This window comes from Catharus ustulatus, chromosome 1 (genome assembly GCF_009819885.2).
Source record: "Catharus ustulatus isolate bCatUst1 chromosome 1, bCatUst1.pri.v2, whole genome shotgun sequence".
NCBI lineage: Eukaryota > Metazoa > Chordata > Aves > Passeriformes > Turdidae > Catharus > Catharus ustulatus.
The window spans coordinates 84,728,248-84,744,543 of NC_046221.1; the positions used below are offsets into that span (position 1 = coordinate 84,728,248).

Sequence of the window (16,296 nt, forward strand, 5' to 3'; positions counted from 1 at the left end):
AAATTCTTGTAGTGGAGTCTATCCAGCTGATGATATTATATATTACTATTTTGAGGAAGTTTAAGATTTTCATGTATCTTTGCCATTGGCTTATTATTATTAAGCTTGTACTTCAGGAGGTCACTGAATTGGAATTGTAGTGTTCTGTGGTTTTATTGAGTCATGGTTACTGGGCTCCAGTTTCAAAAATACAGGTATATGAGCTTGCCCGATGTGACCCAGGATTTAATATTTGTCTAAGGTCTTAAGAATTGGAATATGAACTTGAGAAAAGATTTACGTACAATGACATTTCTTGTAATTAATTTCCCATTAGATGTTTGTAACATTTCAGTAGGGCCTACTTAAGAATACGATGTATATTTATATAATAGACATATTATAGATGTATCCAATAGGTAGGTTATAATGAACATAGAGACTGATTTACCTTATTTTTCTGAATACATATTTGAATACCAAATATATCTTCTTTTTCCAACATTTTTTTTTTTAATATACACAAAGCCTTTACAAAGAATGTAGTGATCTGCTGATGATTTATCTATATCTATCTATTTCTGAAGGCATCAAAGTAGATTTTGCCCTCTAAAATAATAGTTATTTGGTTTTCTGTCACTGTCCCTTAGGTGGAGGAATCTGGCCTTGTTTGTCATCCTCCTTGGAAACTGAAAGTTATCCAGCTTTTTGAAACCCAGAGAGTAAGGCATGGATTGATGACACTAGGACCTAGTGGTGCAGGAAAAACTACCTGCATCCACACCTTAATGAAAGCTATGACAGGTATGCTAGTAATTATATTATGAACTGTTACTGAACAGTTTACACTGTAAACTTTAAACCCCATTCTTTATTCTCAGAAAATCTCAATTGCTTCACTGTGAGAATATATTTCTGGAAGAATTAGTTTTTGTGTTGAGATACTTGCTATTCTAGTAGTATCTTTTAAAAGCTTAAAAATGTCTGTCATTCAAAGCCACATGCTTCATGTGCTTTTCTCCATATTATCATACTTTTATCAGAAGTTCTTGTTCCAGATGGATTATGAAAGAGGAATACAGTCTAGGTAGGCAGCTCAGACAAGTGATTAAAGCATCTCCTGGGTTTTGTTGAGGTAATGCTGAAACCTTTTGCTAATCATAAGTATTTAGGTATTTTTTAACACAGTGCACAAGACAGAGTCTTTGCAATATCAAATAACTGGTTTTATAAACATAAATTCCTGATTTAGGCAGTGCAAAGTCTCCAAGGGTATTAATTTTGTGTCCTGGCTGGGGACTTGAAGACTGTGTGTGGTTTTTTTGTCATCTGTGTTTCTAAATAAAAACATTAGTTGAAGAATGTCTGCTTGATCTTATTAAAATAAAAGATCATAGCTTGGGGAGAAAACCATCTCTTTTGAGGTAAGCTTGTGTTGCCCCATTTCAGAAGTTGTTTACGTGATTTTCCAAAAGTGAATAATTTCTGTAAAAAATATTTCATTAAGTCCCGCATGCATGCAATACTGCGCTGTGCTTAAGAAGCACTGTAAGCTCTACATTGCAGTGGAAATGACTGTTCCATTGTAAAAAAAAAAGCTGAAAAACAAAGTTGCATTGCACTGTTTTCCTATCTTTTTGCCAACCCTGAGATGTGAATTACTGCCAAGATAAATCCATGTCACTACTTTTTACAAAGCTGATCTTCTCACACAACATAATGAAATACTGAATTACATGATCTGTCAGGCTTCAATCTTATATGTTAGTGAAATCTGATTGTAATTAAGATATTTTAAAATTTGTAATTTTTCCAGCACTTTCTTTCAACATCTTACTACTGGCTCCTAGTTAAGTTTTAATATTGGATTTTAAAAATATGTCTGGCATAGTAGTTTTTAGGCTGTTGCTAATGAGATAAAAATAAAGGTTATATGATCATGGTATAGCTAGATAGAATTTATCTGTCTAAGAGAATTCACAAGAATATACCAGTTGTATACTTTATCTATTCTAAGATGCATGCAAGTGCACAGAAGGCCAAAATAATCAATCCTCTGTCTGGTGTTTATTAATTGGGTTTTAAAAATATGCATCCAAACCAAATATTTTAAAGCTCTATTGTTTGATAAGCCTTCAAAATACTAGAATACTTGAACTAAACCTAGAATAGATTTCATCTTGATGCTTTTCTCTTTGCGATGAAACTATGAAAAGTGAATTAATATTCAAATGTTTCAGAACTTCATTCTACTTTTTTTTTATGTCTCCAATTAATGAATTTTATATAGCAAGATTTGTATAGCAAGAGAAGTTTTTCAAGTAAATACACATGTTATTATAATTATGGATGCACATTAAAGCATACATTTGGGTATAATGTCAAAGTTCTCTTACTGCTGAAAAGAAATGTTAAATGTAACTGGTGGTCTGCTTTCATAGATTGTGGACAGCCACATCGTGAAATGAGAATGAATCCTAAAGCTATAACTGCTCCACAAATGTTTGGACGCCTTGATGTGGCAACAAATGATTGGACAGATGGAATATTTTCAACGCTCTGGAGAAAAACTTTAAGAGCGAAGAAAGGTATTGTGGTGGTTTGACCTTGTCTCTACTCCAGGTGCTCACCAAATTGTACTACAACTGCTTTTCTCAGCTGGATAGGGGAGAGAAAAGAAATGGATAACAATTCATAGTTGAGATAAGGCAGTTTACTAAAGTGAAAGGAAAAGTTTGCGTGAACCCAAACAAAGAGTAAAATAAAGTTTGCTCTCTACTTCTCATCAGCAAGTGATGTTCAGCCTGTTGCCAGGAAGAAGGGCTTCAGCACACACAGAGATTGCTCCTGAAAGCAAACACTATAAATAAGAGAAACCCCACCCTCCTCCTCTTTTCCTTAACTTTTTTATCTGAGCTGATGTCATATAGTATGGAACATCCCTTTGGCTAGTTTGGGTCATCTGGCCTGGTTGTGTCCCCTCCCAGGATCATGCCCGTCTCCAGCCTCCTGATGTGGGCAATGCTAAGAGACAGCGCTGATGCTGTTCCAGTGCTGCTCAGCAGTACCCAAAACTCTGGTGTGTTACCAGCACCTTTCCAGCCACCAGTGCAGAGCACAGCGCTGGGAGGGCTGCTGTGAGGAAATGAAGTTCAGCTCAACCAGACACAATACAGGCATGATGAGAAAGACTTCCATTCAAAATAAAACAAGATAAAACCCTAAGCTTCAGGACAACTTTATTAAGCACATTAGCAAGCACTTTTTTTCTGACATGGAAGCATTGGGAAATTGCTGGAGGAACTCTGTCCCTTTTACACTCTCTACTCTAAATGCTTTGTGTTCAAACTGTGTAGTGTAACAAATACTACTTCACTGCATTTACTGAATTCTCTCTTTTGTATATTAAGTCCTCATATAGAAGGAAAGTAGAAGATAAAAGTCAGTTGCCTCAGCAGTGGTATCCTATAAAAAACTTTTGGTGCTGTCAGGATTTCTACCTGTTCTCCAGCTGCCATATTAAAAGGAAATAAATCTTATCAGTTGTATCATACCAGCTAGCCCTGCACATACACAGTCCATCTCAAGTGGCACTAAATAATTCTATTTAGGAAGCCAATTTCTGCGTAAAATTATGCTGACATATATTCTTAGACTGCTATATTAACTAAAAGAGTGGCCTTGATGTTTGAGGCTAGATAGCTTTTGCCTTTTTGTCTGAGAATTGGTATTTGATCTTACCATTACACCTTAAAAGAAAAAATAAAAGAAAATCATAACACTTGTTTCACTATTTTCAAAAATTCTTAGTCTTCAGAAATACAGATACTTTTAAAATAGAAAATGCTTTTCAATTTAAATTTGGTAGGCTTGTTTCCAATCTAGAAATGTTACACCCTTGAGAGTGCAACATAGCATTAACTGTTTCTTTTTTACCTTTTCCTTCGAGATGGAAATCTGTGTTAGCACACTCAAATGACTTCCTCGGATTTACTCTGTAAGAGTTCTGTGATATCTCTTTATGAGTCAGACTTCAGACCAACTCATGCTTGAGATGCCTGAACTGTAGCTATAAACCCTCCACATATCAAAAGTTTATGGTCTGTTTCATATCTGCTTGGTTCAATGCTAGCAAAGCTCCAAGCCACCCAGGCCTTCATAATAAGCAGGGACTCTGAAGGCAGCTGGACCATCTCTGGCTGAAGGGCTGTCTCGCAATGCGCGGTGGGGCTGTCTGCTCCCTAAGGGATAGGCAGCCAGAAGCCAAGGTGGAATCTCTTTCCATCCAAGATCTGTGCTCAGTACCCAAATGAGGCAATCAGAACAGACCCAGATCTCACCAGGAAACACAGGCAGGCTTTAAAATACCTTTTTTTTAGTAAATGGAAAACAGTGGAAAAACTTAAAAGGAAGCCAGATCGAGTTTAGGGACAGGAAAAATAACAAGATTCTTCCCCTAATGGACCTCTTTTACATATGACAGCATGCACACTACAGTAAATTCATGAATACAAGCCGCACTGAGTATAAGCCGCATCTCTGGGTGTTGGCAAATATTTCGGTTTTTGTCCATAAATAAGCCGCACCCGAGTATAAGCCGCTCTGTCGTTCGCAGCGAGGACCTGCGTACAACAAAGTTGCCAAATAGTAACAGAACAGCGGCAGGGTGGGGTTTACTGGCTCGGCTCGGGCTGTGCAGGCTCCGCCCGCTCGGGGCTGCCGACGGGGCCAGGTAGCCCAGCCTGGTGCTGCCGCTTGGCAGGGCCACTGGGGGCCAGCCACCACTGCCGCTGGGCTCGGTCACCACGGCCTGGCGCTGCCCTGTGGTGGCAGGCAGGGATGGAGCCCCCCGCCGCCTCCCCGAGCCGCGGCAGTGGTGGCCTGGGTCCCCCACCGCCTCCCAGAGCCGCGGCAGTGGCGGCCCGGGTCCCCCTCCGCCTCCCAGAGCCACGGCAGTGGCAGCCTGGGTCCCCCGCCACCTCCCAGAGCCGCGGCAGTGGCGGGCCAGGTCCCCCCCTGTCTCTCCCCCGGGCTGCGGCAGAGGAGGGAAGGAAAGAGCTCTCCCTCCTGCCTGCAGGCAGCCAGGCTCCACCCGCGGTGCAACAGAGTAACAGTTTGTAACAATCGCAAAATGCTGACTTTGCAGCTGCTTGGCTCGGCACTCTGGCTAGCACTTCTGAGGTTGTAAATGTCAGAAAATTATTCACATATTAGCCACTCCTGAGTATTAGCCGCATTTCCGGTTTAGGAGCAAAATCTTAGTCATATTGGTGCGGCTTGTATTCGTGAAATTACTGTATTTGAAAGAGTGATTTTTCAATTGTTCCTTTCATTTAATTTCTCTACATTTATAAAACCCATTGGAAATGAATGGTGTTTAAATTTAAATATATCTATAGTCTTTATCTTCTTTATGTTGTTTCATGTAACGTGAAATAAACCTAATTTATTACTGTCTTGAGGACTGGATGCATAAAACTCTTTCAGAGTATTAAAAACTGGTGACTTTTGCTGATACCACTTTATGTACTGAAGAATGGAAAATTATTATCAATTGTTGACAAAATGAGGTACCCAGATGAAATTGAGTGATGGAAATGGTAATTGTATTAAAAGCTGAGATTGTGGCTGTGTGCATGAATTCAGAATTAGTTAAAAATTTGTTTGCAGAGAAACAAGGTCCAGAGAAACAATAAGAAGCTGATCCTTGAAAGAAGCTAGCACTTCATCCACAGACCTTTTTATCTGTTGTGTTGGATTATAGGTGACCATATCTGGATAGTTCTTGATGGTCCAGTTGATGCTATTTGGATTGAGAACCTTAATTCTGTCCTGGATGACAACAGAACTCTAACACTAGCAAATGGTGATCGGATACCTATGGCACCAAACTGCAAAATAGTCTTTGAGCCTCATAATATTGATAATGCCTCTCCAGCAACAGTTTCAAGAAATGGGATGGTATTTATGAGCTCATCAGTTCTCACCTGGAGTCCTATCCTTGAGGTACAGCAAACAGCTAAGTGCCTGTATATGTATGGGAAGTTTTACTGGTTAGTTCTTCAACACTTCACTCTTCTTACTTTAGGACCTATTTTTGTGCCTTTTGCTATGAAATCCCTTTTTCTCTGTATAAACTTGTAGGTCAGTACTTAAAATAGCAATGTTTCTGGTAGTTTATACAAGAGTGAGTAATTTTTTAGAGGAACATAGTTAACATATTACACTTTTAAAAATATGGCTATTTTACTTTGAGAAAAATTTGTAACTAAAACTATTTTGTGCAATTGAAGGATAACTCAGTTTTTAAAACACTAACTACCTGGCAGCCCATAGTACAACTTCAGACCAAGGAGGAAAAAAGAGTAAAGGTGATTCAGGGAACTTAAAATCCTCAAGAAAGTATCAATTCTCTTGATATTTCTTAAAAGTTATTGCAGTTGGGATTTAGAAGCAGTGTGAGGTTAGACCTCTGGTGCTTTGGGCACCAACTTCGTTGGGTTATCTTCTTAAATGAGCAAAGCAGCTAAAAAGTTGTTTATTGCAGAACCAAAGTCACAGACATTAAATTAAAGTTCATGCTAAGTTTTGGTATAAAGTCTTACAAGCAGAAGCTGCTCCCGGAGGTCCTGGTGGGGCTGATGTTGCTGCGGCAGCTCCTGTCTTCTTCTCGGGTGTTGATGGTGGCAGCGAGCAAAGCAAAGCAAAATGGTAAAGCAATGGCAAAAAGCACTCGCTTTTCCCAATGCATGTTCTTATATGGAATCTTTTTAACAAGCTAAGGCACAAACTTGGACCACCACTCCTTAACCTATTAGATTTCTAGTTTCTTAGCAAGCTAGGTAGCATAAAAACTAAGCATGTGGTCTATTTCTATTTGAAAAATGTAAGCAATATTCTTATTATGGTTCTATTTTGTCTAAAACTATGTTCCTGGAGCCTCCACTGAAAACACTAGTATATTTTTTAACCTTCACTAGAACTCGTACTCCTACTCTGACATCTGAAACCTTTTATTCACTAAAAGCAGTAGAGCTCATTCTAAAACTTACTTACTGATTAACTTAAACTTACACCTCTACTTTATGTGTGGGTGGCTTAACATACTTCTATCCATCCAAAGGTTTTAATTTAATCCCTGCACTCTTATTTCTCTCTGAAGAGTTCAGAGAGACCCCCAACTCACTGACTTCAACAAAGCAGAAATAAAGTCAGTGCAGCATCAAAGAATGTAATTTTAAAATTTATGTTGTTGCTTGGTTGTCTGTTGACATTCCTAGAAGCAAAGTCTCTGAAGAACCAGGCAACAGTTTCTGTCTCTCTGGCATGGAATGAATAATTCAGAAAAAACATGTTTCAGGTGTGTTTTAGAGTGAATAGCCAGCATATAACATCTTGAAATATCAGTGATTTTAAAAGCCTTTTTTTTCTTTTGTATGTCATCTTTCATCTCCCAAAACCCAGTAAAAATAAATCTTAATCTTGACAGAATGCTTATAACAATATAATGAATGACAAATTCTGATACTTGTGCATACCCTATTTTTCATGTAGCAAAAATCTTGGTAAAGATGAAATATTAGAGTTCCCAAAAATCTACCTAATGTTCCAGAGTAATAGATGTCAAAAAGGCTTTTAACATTTAATTGCAGTTTTCTTCTCTTCTAAAAAAACAATAGAGACAACAGTAGTTAAAAAAAAGTTGATTTCTGTTTTTTTTTCTCTTAAGCCCTATATTGCCTTAGAAATTTATCAGTGGACTACTCAGGATTAACACCTTTAAAAATAAATAATAATTTGTTGTCTCTGCATTTCTTCTTGTCTGGGTTATCTTGTTGAGAATGTTTGGTTGATATTATTTTGCTTTGATAAAGCATGGATTCTCTCCTGAATATCAAAACTGAAAACTTTCTCATGTGTGTCTAAGATACTGATTGCTGTGATCATACAGATAATTACTTTCCCCTGAAACCCAAGTTATATTTGGTACATTTCAGTATAATTGCAAACTAAATTCCTTTGTATGGGCTTTAAACTTTAAGATAGGAATTATTTACTGTTTATGAAATTGGAATGTCATCCAGGAGTTTGTAGTGTATTTGTTCTCTGATTTTTCTGACTCAAAAGAACATAAATTTATAGGTTACTATGTGCTAACAGACTTAACTTTGCTGTCCTCCTTTCTAGAATGTATCACATGAAACTGCTTATAAAAATGCTTTTTAAAGATTAATGTTCCACTGTGCCATTCACTCATTTCATTTTCCAAATCAAATAGGATACCAGTGGAAAATGCAACTAATTCACACCTAGTGTTTCTTAACTAGTCCTAGCTAGTCTTAGCTAGGCCTCACAATAACTTCCAGATGTCAGCCTTTTGTAGTGATTACTCTCTGTTATTCTCAGATTTCTTATTTCTTTAACCCATAAAGGTTCTCATGCTTGTAAGTTTTATATAGTTTCCTATTTATAACCATGTTTCTTCCCCACAAATCCCTAATTTGTCAGGCAATGGAGTAAAAGTTGGCTTATGGCACAGCCTAGAACCACTATCCTGAGCAATTTAGAGGTTTCAACCCAGACAGAAATCTAAAGAGACAGTATGCTGTAGTCCAAGCCCTGGGTGCCAGGCAGTGCTGGTGCCTCTCTTTGGGACTGGAGACAGTGGAGGCCCTCTGGGAAAAGTGAAGCCAGGGGATGTTTTTGGTGAACAGAAACTATCAAGGTGAGGAAGGCCATAAACTTGTGATTTCTGGCAACAGACACAAGTTTTCTTTTCCACCTGCAGATCTGAAATGTCAGGTCAGGTATAATGCCCTGGAAATAGGTGAAGAGTAGGAGGAAAAGGAATGGCGCTGTCATCAGATATTCCTTTCTGTGTTGGAAACACCTGTGTCCTGTGGACTTGTTGCAAACTTGGAGGTTTGCTGTTTGTGAAGAACTAAGGGCTGCTGCAGAGGGCTGATACTATATTTTTCTAGTAGTGTCTGAAGCTTTTTCCATTTAGGATGATATTAAATCACATGGAATTTTCTGTTCAGTCACAGGTCTCTGCAACACTTGAGAATCATCACTAATTCATTTGATGAGGTCCTTTGCCAAGTCCAATATATTTGTATTCTTATTATGAAAAAAGTGTTTAACAAGTTTCCTAAAAAACTGGCTGGTAAAACTTCAGTTTTGCCAGTGCAAATACACGCAGTCAAAACAAGTGCCTTATGTATGTTACTACCCAGTTTTACTTTTAAAAAAAAATATTTTTTAAACTAATCTGGATACTCAGGAAAGTGTAAGTGTAAATTATGCATCTAGGACAGTGGCTCCCCTGAGATCCCATTTGTGTTGTTCCTTTCTGTGCTTACAACACTGTATAGGGCCTACTGATGTTAGGTTCTCACAGCTCTGCCTTCTTGCATTGCTTAGTTTGCAGACAACCACTTCTTGGATGTTAAAATTGTGCTAAAGATTCAGCTGCAAAGACAGCAGAAAGGAAACATTTTATTTTGCATTATCACTCATGATTTACCTCCTCACTTTAAAGTGAGATGCAGGCTAAATTTAGTTGTGTTGAAGTGTTTTCCTTAATCCAAACCTTATGGTTTTAGTATATTTTGGTTACAGAAACAGACTAAAGAAAATAAACCTTTTTTTTTTTTTAATTTTGGAATGCATAAACAAAATTATGTTCATTTCACCATGAAGTAACCTTTCCAGCTTCCCTTCCTTTCCCCCTTATAGAATTGCCTAGAAAATTGCAGCCTGTTGTTGTTTATAATTTGCTCCCATAGCATTTGGTTTTTTTTGTTTGGTCTTATATCATAAATGAAATATTTTGATGTCTTTTTTGGTATACCTCCCTTTAAATCTATTTCTTAATGCAATATACAGTAATTTCACTGTTATAAACCACACCATTTTGACTAAAATTTTGGTCCGAACCCGGAAGTGCAGCTTATACTCCGGAGTGGCCAATATATGAACGAAGTTCAGAAATTTGCCAACCCGGAAATGCAAGCCTGCAGCAACCCCACCCAGAGCGGTGCCCGCACGGCCCCGAACCGAGCCAGTAAACCCCGTGATCCTGCGATTCTGTTACTAATTGGCAACTTTGTGAAAGTTGCACGTGGATCCTCGCTGCGAACGAAAGTGCAATTTATAATCTGGTGTGTCTTATATATGGGCAAAGAATGAAACGTTGCGGACACCCAGAAGTGCGGCTTATAATCAGGTGCGGCTTATACAGTAATTTCATGACTATAAGGCGCACCTTGCTAATTCTCAGATACTGAATGAAACATAGTATTTGCTCATATTTCAGAAGAACTTGAACATGACTAAAGACAAATATGAATAACTCAGGAAGTTGTTGTATATATTTTTATTTTTGACCCTTACCATTCTTAAACAAAAAAATATAGCGGTCTAGTTGGATGCATTGTTATGACATAGGCAACTTCCAAGTTCAGTGAAATAGTTCTCAAACATTTCACATTGCTTTTCTCATGTAATGTGCTTCTTAAGCAGATTTTGCAAAGTATTTGCAAAAAATGTACTGGATCCATTACTTGTCAACCTTCTCCAAAGCAAGAGCATCTTATCAGCTTTTCTGCTTACCCCTAATATTTTTTGAACAATCAGTGAATTTTTGGATATCTGTTTAAAATACTTCTGCCTTTTCATTTTTATTACTTTGTTTTCCACCTACCCATTTCTAGAAAGGTTTTTCATATATATCCTAATTTTTAATGAGTCTCAAAATTTATTTACTTTGGGAAGTAAAAGTAGAATTTCAAAATATTATGAAGGTAGTAGAAAGAAACATAGAAACACAATGTAGCTGAGTTTGGAAAGGACCTCTAGAGATAATACAGAATACAACATTAGTCAAGTCAACCTACAGGAGGCTGTTGAAGGTCTTGTTGAGTTCTGAGATGGAGACTCCAGGAGCTCACTGAGAAGCCTATTCCAGCTTTAACTACTCTCACAAGAGAAAATGTTTAAAGCAAATTTAATTTTAATTTACTCCTAATTTTGTTTTGAGTTTTGGGGAAGAATCTGCAAGTGGTTTTGCTGGTGATTTTATTTAATGTAGGAAATAAATTTATGGGATATAAATGAGAAGTATTCTGCCCTGCAGATGAGAGAAAACTTCAGGGTAACTCCAAGCATCATGTTATTACTTTAAATTAAATGCATCAAAGAATGAATCCTATTCTATGATCTTAAGAAATGGACAGTTTTACTCAGGTTTTGTTTATACATCATTACAGATACCGAGATACACAGTAAGAACACAACACACAGCAGTAGACCTCCCCCCGATAGCCTGATTTTCTTTTGTACATATGCGAGATCTTTCAGGTTATCCTCTATCCCTGTTAGAAATAAAGTGAAGAATAAATCAAATTTTTGTTCAATACATGCTGTATGGTTTCTTTGCAGAGTTTTTGGGATACCTTTCACAGCTGTTGTGATTAAAAAATATTTGAAAAATATGATTTTTGTGCTATTGAACAGTTTTTTCTTTTCAGTTCTCTTTGACATCCAGTAGGAATTATGCATGCTTGAGTAAAATTTGACCTTCTGTTAATTAAACACTGCCTAATGGAAACTTAACTTCCACCCCCTCTTCTCCCATTCTGCCTTCAAGAAATGAACATTCCATGCTTCCTGAACCTTTTGAATTACTGTACTTGAATTTACTGAGACTTGCATTGGGAACTAAATTTGTTTTCTTGACATGCTTTGCAACAGGGATTTTTAAAAAAATATTCCTTCCAAGAGGCTGAAATTCTACGTCAGCTGTATTCTTCATCATTCCCAGACTTGTACCGCTTCAGCACTCAGTCTCTGCACTGCAAGACTGAGATGTTGGAAGCCTTTGTGATTATGCAGGGCATTAATATGCTGCATGGCCTTATCCCACCTAAGGTAGGTAGTGTGAATGTTTTTACATATACTTAACACATTGAGATAATTTTAAGTAACAAAGTTTTCTCGTAAGGGACTCTTTGATGACTTGGAATGTCATCAAAGTGGAGATGCAGGTTAGTAAGGAATACCTTATATTTCTTTAGAAAGTAATAACTGGGATGTGACCTCTCCCACAATCTCACATTTGGATTTGGTGTTGGGCACTGCTTTATATTAAGCATGTGGAACATGCATTGACAGTTTTTCTTTTTTTGGATGATTTGTTATTGGTTTGTATTGATTCTGTCTGGTCGTTGAAGACATCTCTGAATTTATATATGACTGAAGACTTCTAACCTCATGTTACTAATGATTTATCAAGTAGAGTTTTCAAACTGTTGAAAATTAAAACCTAACTCAATCCTTCAGGAGCAAGGTGGAGAACTGACTCCAAAATTCTTGGAAAGGCTGTACGTCTTCTCTCTCATGTGGAGTGTAGGAGCATTGCTGGAGCTGGAGGACCGATGCAAAATGGAGTACTGGCTTCGAAACCATGCAGCAGTAAAGCTTGATCTTCCCTGTATCCCAGAAGGCAGTGATGATACAATGTTTGATTATTTCGTGGCATCTGATGGTTAGTAACTCAGCAGGGTGATATGGGGTAGAATTGAAAATTTATTTTAAAATTGTGCTTCTTTTAGAGAATTAATTTAGAAGTATTTTGTAGCTTACTTTCTTTTGTGTCCCATAGCAAGTTTTGTTTTATGGCTGTACTTTACTGGTGGGGTTGTGTTTAACTTTTTAGATTGTGGATATATTGCTACAAAAGCTGCACGGACTTTGTGGTGATGAATTGTCAAGTGAACATAAACAGATAATCCTTGTTTTTACCGTAATTTATGTAGGAAAGAGGAGTGAGCCTCTTAGATACAACTTGAGGGATTCTATGATTATATGATTCTATAAATTTTAGTGTGAATACACAGTGAGGGATTACTGTATATGAGACAGAAGTACAGACAGATGAGTGAGCTGAATGGAAAATAAAGGAAGTGATGATGCCTAGTATTTCTAAAACACTGACTTAATTTCTTTCTTATTAGGTACATGGATGCACTGGAATACACGTGTTGAAGAGTATGTATATCCCAGTAGTGGTACACCAGAGTATGACTCAATTCTTGTGCCTAATGTTGACAATGTGAGAATGGATTTCCTTATTGAAACCATAGCAAAACAGAGCAAGGTACTTTTTCTATATTTCATATCAAAGCACTGCCAACAGTACACATGATAAAAGTTTTGGATTAGCAGTGAAATATTATGTTATTGAGAAGGAAGAACTTCATTTTTTCTTTAGATATAAGATGGTGTTTCCAGAAGCTACTTTCATGCAAATATGCTTGAACTCTTGAGTAGTCACTGCTTCCAGACTTTTTTGTCTTCCCCTTGCCCCTTCATTCTGTCGTGGAAATAACTGTAATTACAGGTGAGATCAGGTTAGAATGGAACTAATATTTTCATGTATTGATGGGAGAGGGAGAAGCACACAGGTCAGGAGGCTCATATCTGCTGATTGAACTCGGTTGCAGAATTCAGGTAGCTTTAGGTTATGAAACCCTATTCTTCAACAGAACTGTGTAACATAAGAAATTGAAATTTTACAGATACTGACTCTCTAGCTGATTAATCCCTTTTTCAAGTAATTAACTCCTTTCCTTGTTTGATTGTGCTGGCTGACATGACCATTAACTGCAAATATTTTTAACTTGTCAGGCCTGCAAAAATCAAGAGACATTAACTATTTTATTTCTGCATGTCTCTTGTAAAGAGTTCACTTAACATAACTTTTCTAGTTTCGTTTTTGTTTGAAGGATAAATGGGACTGTTTAGCCTCTGCCAAGACACACAGCTCTTCTGTTTCATCTTATTTCGATGTTGTCTTTGTCTAGGCTGTCCTACTAATTGGTGAGCAAGGAACTGCAAAGACTGTTATAATCAAAGGTTTTATGTCAAAATATAACCCTGAAAAGCACATGACTAAGAGCTTGAATTTTTCATCTGCAACAACCCCATTAATTTTTCAGGTATAGTAGTCATTAATCTCCTCATACAAGATGGTTGGATTCAGAGAATGTTCTGATAATTTGCCAGGAGGATTCTTCTGAAAGTGATTTTGAACAATAAAAAAGCACCTGTTTAAATGATCCAAGTGTTCTAATGCATGATTTAAGACTTCTGTAAAAAAATTGTTTCTTCCAAATTTTTCTGTAGCTATTGAGCTGTTCTTGGACTTCTAAAATACCATGCCTATTATTTTCTGCATCATATTATGTTTTTGTGTCAAATATATCAGTTCTCACTAACTGGGAAGAACTGTTAGATTTCATTAAACACCATGGGTAAAATAAGTGCTACCCACAACAGTCTGTCATTAAAAGTGTGCTATCTGCAATATAAGTTCCAGTCATTCCAATTACTCATTTAAAAAGTAACTCATGCAGTGCAGCTGCTCTACATACAATTATGAATGCTTAAGTCCCAAACTGTACTGCCTGTCCAAATTTCTACCAAGCTATTTTGAATAATTTCAAGTGTTTTTAACCTCCTGGCAATATGTTTGGGGAATATTTTTAATGCAGTCTGGTGAACCAGACCGAAGCACTGTCTGGGCTGTAAGTGCTGTCTATAAGTTTGATGAATCACCTATTTTTTGCCTGTATAGCACAGTAGACACTACTAACATGTTATATAATATACAAACATGTAATTTTGGTCTAAATTTCCTTAGGATTTTTTCTTCTATTTATTGGGTTATAAACAAAAAAGTAACGTATTTTTTATTAAGTAAATGTAGATTTAATTGGTGACAAGTGAGAATCCGATGATTAGGACATCTGAAAGAGATGTGCAAGACTAACTCAATTCTCATGTTAACAATCTAGATCAAAACATTCTGTTATGACACATGCTTTAAAATTACTCTAACTTCTTAAAATCTTGTTCTAACTGATGCCACTTGTGTAAGAAGGCAGGAGCCTTGGCATAGTGTGAGAATACAGATATTTAGGTTTATACTGAAGAATAATTATGTGCGGTTAAGTGAATTTTCTTAGGATAGAGTAAATAAAAACTAGACCTTAGGAAGAACAGAGAAATGAAAAGATGATGAACACAACAGTAGTGGCAAGTCTACCATTAGGCAAAATGATCTCATTGAATGTATTTATATATGTGTGTTTAATTATCAATATATGTTTTTATGAAGTACATTGATGACTGCTGGAAAGGTGTTCCAGAATTGCGTCTTCAGTTTAATCTTTATTGCTAGCAATCATCAATTTTGCTGATAAATGAATAAAATAAAAGAAAACTTTGAAACCTATTTATATTTATGAAACTGTTAGGCATGGTTGTCTACTGTAGACACCAGTGTTCTATAGCTTGGGATTTCAGACATTCTAGTTGAACTAGTGCAATTACCTCCAGCAAATGCCTTGTCTGAAAACCAATTAGTAAAATTCCATGTAACAGAACCATCAATATGTTTAAGTGATTGAGTCATGTATGAAATAAAGTCCTCTTTGTAACTATTCTGCTAATTGCTTTTAACAGCGTACAATAGAAAGCTATGTGGCTAAGCGCATGGGCACAACTTATGGTCCACCTGCAGGCAAAAAGATGACAGTCTTCATTGATGATGTGAACATGCCCGTAATCAATGAATGGGGCGATCAGGTTAGTTTCTGAAAGAAGACAAAAAGTTTTCTTTGTTTTCATGTTGCACTGTAAAATTGGCTTCTCAGTCATTCAGAATAGAGTGAATTTGATATATATGTTAATTTTAAACAATCTTTTAAGAACCTATCTACATTAATTTGTCAGGAATTGATTGAAAATAAGTATGCTGACTTCAAGAAGTAGTTTGAGTGCTCCTTAGGGCATGCCTGTATAATTTTAGTAATATTTTTTTAGTAATGCTCATTTTATAATTAAAAATAAGAAGTCCTTGGCACACAAATTGTAATAGCAAACTGATGTGGGAAATAATTAAAATATTGGGAAACCTGAGAAGTAAGAAGTGTCTTCTGTGCTTCAGACTAAATGGAAGTACCCAATCTTCATGTATATTGACAAAGTTGTTCTGAAGTATATTTCTTTGGAAACTAATGTTAGAATTTCTATAGAAGTATCGCTATAGGATGTACTCTCTGTGGAGTTTTTTTAGCTTATCAAACAGAAATGTAGGGTATCCCTTTACGGCTAAAGAAAAGGGTTTTTCATTCTTTTGTATGAATGTTACTTTATGTTTTCAGCTTGAAAACCATGCTTGTGATTGTTATATAGGAAACTTAATACAAATATTTTGTATCATTTGCAACATGCGAAGACGGATAAGTTTGG

The 16,296-nt window shown here is 36.7% G+C and overlaps 1 protein-coding gene across 1 annotated transcript in view; it reads left to right on the forward strand.

Annotated features, from left to right (window-relative positions):
* DNAH5 (dynein axonemal heavy chain 5) overlaps window positions 1–16,296 on the forward strand; it is a 157,979-nt gene that overhangs the window by 91,415 nt on the left and 50,268 nt on the right. The window contains exons 43-50 of the mRNA XM_033058468.2: window positions 630–783; window positions 2,421–2,567; window positions 5,744–5,985; window positions 11,734–11,910; window positions 12,322–12,526; window positions 12,996–13,138; window positions 13,845–13,979; window positions 15,508–15,630. Of these exons, the coding sequence (XP_032914359.1) occupies window positions 630–783; window positions 2,421–2,567; window positions 5,744–5,985; window positions 11,734–11,910; window positions 12,322–12,526; window positions 12,996–13,138; window positions 13,845–13,979; window positions 15,508–15,630 (1,326 nt within the window). The remainder of the gene's footprint in view (window positions 1–629; window positions 784–2,420; window positions 2,568–5,743; window positions 5,986–11,733; window positions 11,911–12,321; window positions 12,527–12,995; window positions 13,139–13,844; window positions 13,980–15,507; window positions 15,631–16,296) is intronic.